The 12523-nt window shown below is 32.5% G+C and overlaps 1 protein-coding gene across 1 annotated transcript; it reads right to left on the bottom strand.

Annotated features, from left to right (window-relative positions):
* Window positions 1-656: 656 nt before the first annotated feature.
* LOC146745500 (uncharacterized) lies at window positions 657-4197 on the bottom strand. The gene is made up of 4 exons (XM_085499534.1): window positions 4134-4197; window positions 2219-2547; window positions 1727-1816; window positions 657-1367 (listed from the first exon to the last, which is right to left on the bottom strand). Exons 2-4 carry the CDS (start codon window positions 2540-2542, stop codon window positions 1191-1193), a joined length of 591 nt encoding a protein of 196 aa, XP_085355660.1. The 5' UTR covers window positions 2543-2547; window positions 4134-4197; the 3' UTR covers window positions 657-1190.
* Between the last annotated feature and the right edge of the window lie 8326 nt (window positions 4198-12523).

Raw genomic sequence — 12523 nt, 5'->3', positions numbered from 1 at the left:
TTTCTTTATAAGTATGTTGACAATGTGGTTCTTAGGTAATTTGCATTACATTGCCTTGGTTATATTCGCAACTGTATTGTCAGAGCACTAATAATGTAACCGATTGTTATTGCGTCGTATTTATCATAACCTAGTCTGGTATTTACATAGTAAATGAAAATTGATAATTGTTTTTTTAAGTAATAGTCAAACTATTATATGATAACCATTTCAGTTGTATTCACTTATAGATTACAAACGACTAAACCCGTGTCTTTGTAAACAATGTAATCTAATTCACATGTATTCATATTCATACTACACGTTTATTTCTGTAACCCACCACTTTTGGATGCAAGAGAGGTAGGTAAACCAATACACATATATTTATGATTTTAGATCATTTTGAGGCTGTACGCAACTATTTTTTATATAATCTAGATTGTGAATAATTCTACTTTCATATGAATGGAGACTATTACACCTACATCTATAATGAGAGCGTGAACTGTTTCACTTCTTTTATCTGGATATTGTAAACTGTTACAACAACATGGCCAAAAATAATAAATGGGAAATCCACATCACAATTAACAACTACTACAAATGCAGTATAATGTCATAATCACATCATTCATCGCACAGTTATCGACATTTTAAGCTAACTACCCGATTCATTTACTTTACAGGTTGATTATTATTTCCGTTCATGCTATTATAGATATATTCATAAAATATGGTGGCGTACAAGTAACTCCAAAATAATGACAGTACATTTGATCTAAGACAATGAATAACACTTTACTGCCTATAGATTTCAAACTTCTCATCGATGATTATATTACATATTTAATATTTGAGAATCAGTGTTCCACTTGCCTGATCACTATATAGATACAGATAATATAAAATAAATTCCCATCTTAAATATTCAGCTGCCGATGTGTACGGCGTGAAGACTTGTATTGATTGTCAGTCGGGTTGACAAAATTGAAACCTCTATTTCAATTTATTCAAGCGGTTTCAAATATAATTTTGTGCACACGTCAAATGAACTTAGATTTATATTCGAAAAGAGTACATCTCGAAGCTAATATAATTTACGTTGACGGAAGTGGTCGCGTGGTCGATAATGACAAAGTACCCAACACTACACAATTAAAAGAACTTAACTATTGGTAACTGCCACAGAAATAACTGATTCAATTTTTTTATGTACTAGCTTGAATTACATTATCAGCAAAATTAGGATCATCAGAGTAAAATTCGCAGGTATAGATGGTATACTCATCATTTCTGCGAGTGAAACAGATTTTATCACGCGTTGATAGTTTTTCAGGAAGTGACGCTTTTAACTCTACTTGCTCGGCGATGGCTGGTGGGCAATCCTATATGAAAACAAAAGGAATCAGAGCAGTCTATGTTGAAACGTAATAACATGTAGAGACATATGACTATTTCCCCAAAGAATTTTCAAAATCAATTTGCGTTTTTCAGGTAGTTTTGTTATCAAATCCAAACAATAAGTTTTTCAGTGGTTCTAGTTTATTTAGTGTGAAATATGGAATTATATATTCGTAATTAATGAAGTAATACAAACCATACCACATCAAACATGTTTTATAATTATATCATTGAAATTATATTATTATATCATTTATTTACCTCAAATGCTAGCTAATCAGCTTTTTCAGTAATATTTTTGTAGTGTATGTTGATATACAAATAATCGTGGCAAGATACTCACCACAATTTTACAAACAAATTTGACCCATGCATCTTCTATTAAATCAATCTCACATAGTTGACAATTGTCGGTTGGTACCGCTAAAGTTCCCTGTAAAATAATGTCGATATATACATTGTTTTTAGTTAATATAATACAGAATAATAATAACAGTCTTGTGAGGCCACACAGTAAATTTCCCTTTTTAGAAGTTTCTATTATTATTAAGGACAATACATGTCGTGAGGTCTGGTTTAGTACTCGATTTGACCAAATAGTCCTAAGTGGAAATAATTGTTTTATCACACAATAACAAAAACTGCCTATCAGAAATCACTAAGTTGCTATTGTTCACAAATGCACATATTGGAATATCGAAATATGACCAGTTAAAGTAAAATTTCCCTAAACATACTAATCATTAGTTGTGTCAAAACATGTTTGACTTGAATTAGCAACATTGTATTTCTGATTGCGTGTTACAAATATACAGATTGACACGAAACAACATACTATATCATTCTTTTTAATTGAGTCAATTCGTGATGCGAGTATTGCGTCAAACTCATAGTGACGGGTACCAGGTATGAATGCTGTATTCCCCAAATAATATGCTCCGTGAAAAGAAACATTTTTCCCTTCAATTGTATTTTCAATTTCTTCTATGTGAAGTGGGCAGGTGAACTCTTCAGTGCACACAACATGCCATACTCCATTGTCGTACATGACTGCATTACAATCCGTGCAAGTGCCATTAGCAGGGTTTCCAGGGTGATGTTGAGCAATTGATGTAACTGTCATCATGATCAGACCGCACAATGAAAGTGATGCAAACATAGTTCCTGGAAATGAATAGATAAATATTGGTAAATACGAGAAAAAGAATAAAGCATCACAACATTCAACAGCAGGCTCGGAATGTCTTTAGTAACAGACGCAGTAAATATATACTCGAGAAAAATTAGTATTGGAAGAGCCTATCTTGTCCTCCATGATTTTATCAGGTCTGGAATTTTCTATCTATTATTGACATGCTCATGGAAAGTTGAACCAATCATAGTTAGACACAAACATATTCATAGTCAACTTTGCTCTGTTGAGGCGAAGACATAATTAATATTTTTTTAAGTTTTATCTAAATTCAATGTTGTTGAATGTTATATATTTTCCAATGCTAATTGCATTTTTTAGAACAAGGTTGAGCGGGATCAAGCTGATTCGTTCTATGCGAGTAATGCTCTTTATATTTAATACCGATAGTGGCTTCTGTATTTCCAGGTACGAACCATATGTTACTGCACAGGACGCATATTTTCAGCATGACGCGAACTGATCGAATTTGGGGTTGGCTGATTTTAGTTTGACATTTTTTTCTATCTACAAACAAACAAACGAACGCAAATTTATTTCTATGTTATACTGGTTGCATAAATAAATAAATATATGGAGAACGCCGTCATTGCCTTATTAAAAGAGCAACAATTTTATTAAATGAATAAAACTGGCACCTTATAGGGCAATGCATGTGATTTTTTCAAAGTGAACTAGAGACTATTACAATTATGTCAGATGTCAAGGTCGAAAGTTGTTGGTCGAAGAAGATAATGTGTTTGTTTACAATGGGCGATCTACAAGAGCAGCACAAATATTACATTTATTTATGAGGTCACGACAAAGAGCTGGATGCAATGGTCAATTCAATTCGGGTAAACAGAGATTTTAATCTGACAAAGTGCGCTCTTATGAGACAAGTAATGGAAGGTATGTTAGAGCTGTTCGTTATAATGAAAAATTATTTTACTGCAGTGTCAAATACCTCTGATGCATGTTCAGTTCAGTTGGTGTAAGCAAGAAATGTTTGCCTTTTTAAAGGTCGATACATTAGTTATTTGCTATTGTTGAAGCTGTGTTCGCCCACTGGGATGAAAAGAAATAGGTTCATAGTGGGTTAACATGGGTCTGAACGTATGAATGTATCTCCTCGATTTGTTTTGGAAAATACGGAATACAGTTTAAATGGAACATTGAGTGATGTATTCAGTTACCGCTATTGGGATATTCGAAGGACGGGTATGATAAAGCATGAAATAGTGACTCTCGGGAAAGCTGTGAGATTAGTACCGTATAACAATCAAATGTGGGAACAAGGTAAGATAGAAAGACAAATATAAGACTCAAGTGAAAAATCTATAAGCCAATGGGCTTCACGTGCTATCCGTGTCATGTATAATTTGTATCTAGTATTTGATCAAAATATCCAGGGTGTGTTCATGAATACGACCCCGTTTTTTCAATATGTGCAAATAATTCAACTCACTGATTCGGATGCTGATGGACATGCCTACGAAATGAATACAGACATGGCAACCAATAGTGAAACCACATACATATTTAAAACAAGTCTTAGATTAAATGAAACAAGTCAAACCTGTATTATTGCCGTGACAACTGTCAAACCTTGCAAGCCCAGTTAATGTTAGTTTCACAGTGCTACTTATGTTTACGCAATATGACTACTATGCGTCATCACTTAAATATTTTTAGCATTTCTGTTATGCTTTAATCCTTGTCTCTCTGTCTGGCAAAACGAGTTGGCTATATCGATAAGTTCCCTGTCAGATTATGTTTATAATAGTCGAGATAAAACAACAAGTAATTAATATATTTATGTATGAAAATACAAAAAATAAATGCTGAAAAACAATTTATTATAGTTTGATAACATTTCAGCAGTACCACCATTTACTAATAGCATAATAAATTTTTGTTCTGTTTTTGAATTACGCTGATGTCAACGAAACCATTATCGGCACAGGGGTGTCAGTAATCATTCCGTGGAAAATTGTCAAAAATCTTTCTTTTTGAACACTATATTTTAAAGTATTTAAACGATTCACTTATGACAAAATAATAAAAATAAATGTGAATTAACAGAGTGTATATAAAAACGATCATTCACGTGACATGGTGAACAAAACATACTTCTTTTGAGACTGGAATAATCTTGTTAACACAATTCATTTATGGAATGAATAAAACTGATATATTATAGGGCAATGCATGTGAATTTTCAAAGTGAACTAGAGACTATTACAATTAAGTAAGATGTCAAGGTCGAAAGTTGTTGGTCGAAGAAGATAATTTGTTTGCTTCACTTACAATGAACGATCTACAAGAGCAACACAAATACTACGTTTATTTATGAGGTCAGACAAAAACCTGAATGCAATGGCCAATTCATTTCCGGGTAATACAAAACGATAATACATTTAAATTTGGAACTGTTACAGCTATTTTCATTATGAGCATTAGCAAACTTCTTACTGAGTGAATTGTTATGCAAATTAGCAATTATCTCAGCTTCTTTTTAGTGCACATCACAGAATTTATAAAAAAATAGCAACTAGACGCTTTGACTTTTTGTTTTAAAATTTTCACAAATGATTGACAATGTGTTTATCTTCAAAACGCCGTCGGGCATTGTTTTTGGTTGAACAGTGTTACAACAATCGTACAGACAACTATCCTGGGTGTCAATTTATGAATAAACTTGAAGTAGTGAAATTTGAGCTGCTGCCCTGCAGAATTGACAACTGGTAGACTATTTTCAAGACGGCACTTTCTTCATAGCAAACAGATGTATACATAAACCAATTTTGACAGGAAACAGAAGCATGGTTTAGTAGCATTTTTTGTTTTAAATAACTTTTGAACGAAAAAAAGCTTATTTTTGTGCATATTTCAAACTACAGTGTCCATAAAAAAAGAAATAACAATTTTAAAATTCATACAATAAGCTTTCCTAAAATATATAGTTTGTGGACAAGGGAGGTCATCTTGGTTAACTAATTAAAATATCTCTCAGGTAAACTGCATCTCTACATTAAATATTTTTAGCATTTTTGTGATGTTTTAATCTTTAATCCTTGTGTCTCTTTGACTGGCAAAACGAGTTAGCTATATCGATAAATTCCCTGACAGATCATGTTTATAATAGTCGAGATAAAACAACAAGTAATTAATATATTTATATATGGAAATACAAAAAAATAAATACTGAAATACAATTTATTATAGTTTGATGACATTTCAGCAGTACCACCATTTACTACCAGCATAATAATATTTTGTTCTGTTTTTGAATCGCGCTGATGTCAACGAAACCATTATCGCCACAGGGGTGACAATAATCATTCTGTGGAACATTGTCAAAAATCTTTCTTTAAAGTATTTAAAAGATTCACTTATGACAAAATAATAAAAATAAATGTTAATTAACAGAGTGTATACAAAAAAAATCATTATCGTGACAAGGTGAACAAAACATACTTCTTTTGAGACTGGAATAACCTTGTTAACAAAATTCAGCCTCACTATTGTTTTCGGTTAGTGTCATCTATCTCTTTTTTATATTTATTGTTTCCTATTAATTCGTAAGCTGCCAACATTGTTTTAGGTATTTTAAAATTCACAGATGACAACTATGTTGATAACATGTTGTTTAACACCATAATTTATATTATTTACTATTTGGCAGAATCATTAGTTACACCTTGTATTACATCTGAATGAAAAGAAAACCCTAAAAACAACCCATAAATCATCCTAGGTAGACAATTAACACAAACCACACCTCTCCCAATAATAGTTTACTCTTATTTGAACGGGTCAGTTATTTATATACCATAGGGTTATAATGAGAATAATGCAAATTATCCAGTCTGTTGTTTTTTTTATTTCGTGGCGGAGTTTTCTAAATTTTGTGTCTCTTTTCTAGCCACACTGGCTTTACGACATTTTTTTGCAATTATTCATCAAAATAAAAAAAATAGTCTGCATCTTATATTACACACTGTGTTCATACCTGTAAGAAAATTATTTATGAACCTTCTGATAAACACTGAGTGGTGTCAGGTGTTTTGCAATTTTTAAACACATCTACAATCACCATATATATTTCTTAGTAATAATATTGATCTTTTGTCACCTTTTACTTATTTTAAATGCATATTCCTTTTATAACTGAGCTCTGTAATATTCACAGAATAATCAACCAATAATAGAACATAGTCACGGACTTAGTTAATGATAAATGAATTGTCCAGAACTAATTGAATTGAACATTGAGTAATTAACATTGTGAGATTGGAAGAGGAATGAGTACTTTACATCTTGTTAAACAGCAAAAATCCGAACTATTGTGTCTGGGAATGTAATTGTGTCCAATCTTGTTGCCTAGGAAACAAGGGATAATATAATTTCAATGTAGTTTGGTGATCTTCTACCATAACATGTATACGTAGAAACTGGTTTATTAATGGAAGTTTTACAACATCATGTGACATTGATAAAAAGTACTACCAAAAGACATTATTGGGAAATATTGAGATCAACGATGATGCATCAATAAAAACAACAGTGGCGAAACATGATATGTGAGTACTGTATTGATGATTTCGCCAAATGCTTGAAGGAGTACTGGAACATATTTACAGCTGCTGGACATGACATCATATATACAGATTTAATGATGTTGATTTTAGGACACGAAATCACGAAAGGCTGTCTTGTTTGTATCGGTCCAACATTATGTACAGAACATTCATTATCATGAAAGATGTGCTCGCTGACACGTCAACATTTGAGCTGAACTGCAACTCACGACTCCGGCTGGAAGCCGTGTGTCAACTGACTAACATTGGTCTCGATTATGTTGCACAAGAACAATTGAATATTAATTATCAATTTCAATACACGCTGTATATTCTAATTCCACAGCTTTACAAGCCTCACTAGCTAAGTGGACAATATCACAACACATTACTATAAAAAGAAAAAAAGAATATCACAACAGCTTTGTCTGAATTTATATATAAAGTGTAGTAACATTGAAATGCTTCACGATAAATTTGATAAGCCCATTGCATAATAGCACTTCTATCCATGATGTAGGCTGTTTTTGTGTCCATAATAAATGCCTATCCATATGGGTGAATGCTGTATATTATGATTTAGCTTGAATTTGATCATTTTATTTCTTTTTTCCTTTGTCCATGTTACTATTATTATGAGACTATTATACTGTCTTTTATTAGAATTATCTATTGTAGATGGCTGACTTGTTTATTTTAATTTATTTGCTACTTTAAAATCAAATTATTCTGCCTTTTACTTTGATATTCATCTTTTTCTAAATTAGTCAGTGAAATCTTCAAAAAAGTTTTTCTTTTAATATTGTTTTATTAATTTGACTCAAACCATGTATGTATTATAGGGGAAGATTGTAATCACACTGCATCTTATGATTTTTTTGTATAAACTATCATTTACTGTTCGCAGCTAAGTATGTTGAGTTGTTCTATCTGTACATATTATGCAAAAGTAAAGATTAGTTTTTTATCATTACATTAAGTTGAAGTTCAATTTTTCCACATTGATGATTCATGATGGAAAATGGATAGAAGACCAACTCTCCAGAAATAATTCCTTTTTAGAATTTGTGTTGATTTTTCTAATTTCATGATGTTTTGTGTTAATTATTTTAAAATTGTCAGTGCATTGTATTTCAGGAAAATTATATGTTCACAATGAATGATGGCAATCATTGTGACTTCAGGCTGAAATTAAATTGTCTATTGTAATGGATGATTTGGTACTTTTTTCAATTATTTTGTTCTTAATTAATTAGTTATCCCATTTCACAATGTTTACGACTAGTAACATTCAATTCATTTTTTATTTGTTTTTGCAACAAGAGTTTCAATGACATATGAATAAGGTGTTTGCGATTTTACATAGTGACGGCTTATTTCTCTTTCTTTTCTCGATGTCAATACTGAGATAAATTTGTTGTCCTGTGTCTTAATTGAAATATGCTAATTTGATAATGTCAAGCTATTCAGACAGTTATTTAATTTACGGTTTAGCTGTAATGTGTTATAAAACCTACATAAGTAATAATAATACTGGCTAATTATTGTACTTATTTTTCAATCCAAGTCTGTGTTATATATGAAACGATCTATAACATTTCAAAACATGAGTTGCTCAGCTAATTGAAAATGAAATCCAGGTCATTCTAATTAACCTTCGGTCAGTATGACTGTGGTTTTTCAGTGTAATATATATATATATATATATATATATATATATATATATATATATATATATATATATAATTTGCCTGAAATCAATTCCTAAATCATTTAATAAACCAGAATTTTATCAATAGTGTCAGTTATTTAACAGCTGTTACCGAATTTCCAGAAGTACTTTTAGTATTGTGCATCTCGCAAGGAAGGATGTGGAATCATTTTGACCTTATAATACATACATCTAAAAAAATTGCTTGTTAGAATCAAAAATTATTGAGACAGTTATGTGCGTACTGTTGAAACGTGATAACGTTCCCACTGAACGATAAAACTACCCTGTCAAAATATCAAAGATGCTTTACAAAAGAAGCTATATTACTATTTTGATGCTGTAAAGTACATCAGACAGCTGATTACACTTTCAGATGACGCCATCGGGGCTGAATTCTATTTCCATATACCATAGTTGTTACAGTATTCATGTGCAAATCAGAAATTACGTTTTGTGAATTGTGCAACAATTGTGCAATTACTTATTCAATGCTAATACTATTTGTTTAAATCGTTATCGAAAAGTGATTCTAATTTATGCAATGTGATATCAGGGTATGAATACAGCGATAATTGTTGCAGGATTTCAGCAATGTATCAGCCTGTTACAAAATAACATTTGCATTTGATATAATCTTGACTGATATGCACATTTAATTGTTAGTTTAGTTGACTATGAATATATGGATGAAATGATGACTTCTTCATAGATGGGATCAGCCATTGTTAAAGTGATTTTGCAGAAGAGAGTGCACTGGAAGCATAGTTAACGATAACATTTCCTCAACATGCATTGGCTTCAAGAGGTACGGTCACAAACGCATTTCCTAAATAATAACGGATATTCGATGAGTGATTTACATTATAATGACGAGAAATAGTCTTCGTAAACTTGATATATATCTTAATATTATATCATTCAATATTTTAGTCTTTCATGACGGTATTATATTCATTGTTGACCACTGGATCTGTGATTATTTCTAAATAGATTAGTCTGGCCACAAATATTCCTGCGGAAAACGGATATTCGGGGAAATTAAACTTCCGGGATCATACGCCAAGAACAATATTACAATATACGGAAAATTCTCAATGAGAGGCCATATGGAATGCTAGTTTTCATGTGCCTAACATGTGATGACATGAAATGTAGATATTGGTTAGTATCCGTTGGTTTCTTATATAGGTTTGTATTATTATTGCCTGCCTGGTCTATTTGAACTTTAACATCAACATATGAAATGACTGGTTGTGAATATTTTACGGTGAATTTAATAGTGTCATGAAATGTATTGACAAACTGATGAAATTGGGTAATATCGGTCTGGTTAGTGGTAAAAATTGTGAAAATGGCGTCTATGAAACGAGAATATTGAATAGGAAAGCTTGGTGCTAGTGGTAATAGATTATAGTAATGACAATTACTGAGCAATATTAAAAGTAAATCAGGAATTTGGATTAGAGCGGTTACATATGTGACTTCATTGTTAAACTGGTTTATTGAATCATTTTGGAATTGATTTTAAACTTTTGTTTGTTTAAGGTAGAGATGCAGGTTCGTGGGCACTTTGTAGTGATTTTTTTTGCTTTTTATTATCCAAAAAGTCTTGGCTATAAACTGTTGAAATTTTGTGGAATCGTGAATAGTGGAACATACTAAAAAAAAACGATTTTAAAATATAGATGACAGGTGCAAAATTACCTCTTTTGAATGCTTAGCAAGATTTAGCAAGGCTGTACATAAATAATAAAAAAAACACGGTAAGAAAAAGAAATGACGGGATCTCCATATTATGCACTGTATTTAACTTTTTACAAAACGATAATACATTTAAATTTGAAACTGTAGCAGCCATTTTAATTATGAGCATCAGCAAACTTCTTACTGAGTGAATTGTTATGCAAATTAGCAATTATCTCAGCTTCTTTTTAGTGCACATTCCGGAGCTTAAAAAAAAGACATGGCTGGGGGAATCATTTGTTCTTTTATTGTTCAAGCTGCAGCCGTCTGTCAGAAACTTTTCCAAGTTCCCCTAAAAACGGGAACATTTTCAACGTTAATCGACAGTCTGTCATTGCCGCCAGAGGGATAGGAAAGGGACGTTGTGCGCTGAGAAAATTCAGCAGTTATATGGATTTGCCGCCTCCGATTTTTGAAACATGTAATTTTCTTTTTATAAAAACACACTGAAAGCATTTTAGAAGGGCAAAGCTTGAGGAAGAGTTTCAAGATGGCGCTGAAGAAATCTGGCAACTGAACCTTGGTTTAGAAGAGGAAGAGGATTTAGAAAACCAATTAAATATAGCTGTCTCCGTAGATATTTCGTGGAGTTCAAGAGGTTTCACGTCAAAAGGAGGACTCGTGACGGCAATATCCAAAACGAGAATTCGTAGGTTATTGGGGAGGCATAAAGGTATGAACTACTAATAATTATTTTATTTAAAATGAGATGATGGTATAAGAGTAGTACTGTTTTTAAATTCAGATTTGATACTTCACTATGATAACCAATTAGAGGAATTGACTTACACTTGGTGTTTACTTCCCTCTGGTTTGTTTGTGTTTTAGGAAAGAAAATTTCAGATGGAAAGTGCCAGACTGGTCGTGGGCGTTTGAAAAAAATCGGTTATGAATTCCATCCAAACATTTTATGGAATGTTTTTTACGACATAACAAGGGAAAGAGCACGTCGTGAATTTAGTCAAATGACTACATTCCCGAAATAATGTACATACAAAGACAGTATATCATCACATCATACGTTTCCTACGATGTAATAATATTCAATCTTTGGGTTGTTTTTCAGGGAAAGCAGAGGCGATGAGCGAAAGCACCAAAACAATACTGGCCCACTATAGTAATACATATGAATCACCAAAACATCCACATTGCCCTACGGGTGCCGATGCATGGTGTAAATACCAATCTGATCTGGTAACAGGAAAGAACACTTATCGGCCAATAAAGCAACCATTCTCCAAAGCTGTCGTAGAAGTGCTTCAACCGGTAATTGACGCTTTGGCGAACGTGAATCTGCTCAAGGGCAATGGAATGTGTGTGACGCAAAACTGAAACGAGTCATTGCTTAATATGATATGGAATATAGTGTCAACGAGCAGAACCAAGGAGTGTCAAGTATTAACGTTAGCATTTTTATGGCAGTGGCACACTTTAACAGCGGCATGGAAACGTTTAACTGTAGACTTTAAGAAGCGCTCAAACTTCCAGTCTCCAAATTGTGTGGTGCTCCATGGACAAAGAAAGAATACGCGACTGTGAGGCTAAAAGCACAGAAGGTTTAACAAACACAAACACCTGAAAATGGTAGACCGATTCGAACACCAAGAAAGGCTGTCATATTATCTATCGCGACATCGAAGACAGCGCGAATACCCCCGATGTGCTTTGTATGTAAGAAACCATGAAAGGGTCACTCAAAAAAGAGATGCACGCCCGAAACTTAATATATGGTGCTACTGCACATATATACGACATAATAACGTTTATGTTTTTAAAATAGCTGCCCATGCCTGCTGTATTGATTTTAATATTGCATATTAATAAAATAGTCTACAACAATATAGGAAATAATGAATGTGTTCATACCATACCATCTTTATTTTATTTTATTATACAATTCACCGGTTGTCATGAATCAGATTGGTCTAG

This window comes from Saccoglossus kowalevskii, chromosome 5, assembly GCF_978046115.1.
Source record: "Saccoglossus kowalevskii chromosome 5, keSacKowa6.1, whole genome shotgun sequence".
Lineage (NCBI taxonomy): Eukaryota > Metazoa > Hemichordata > Enteropneusta > Harrimaniidae > Saccoglossus > Saccoglossus kowalevskii.
This window is presented reverse-complemented; position numbering and strand designations above follow the sequence as displayed.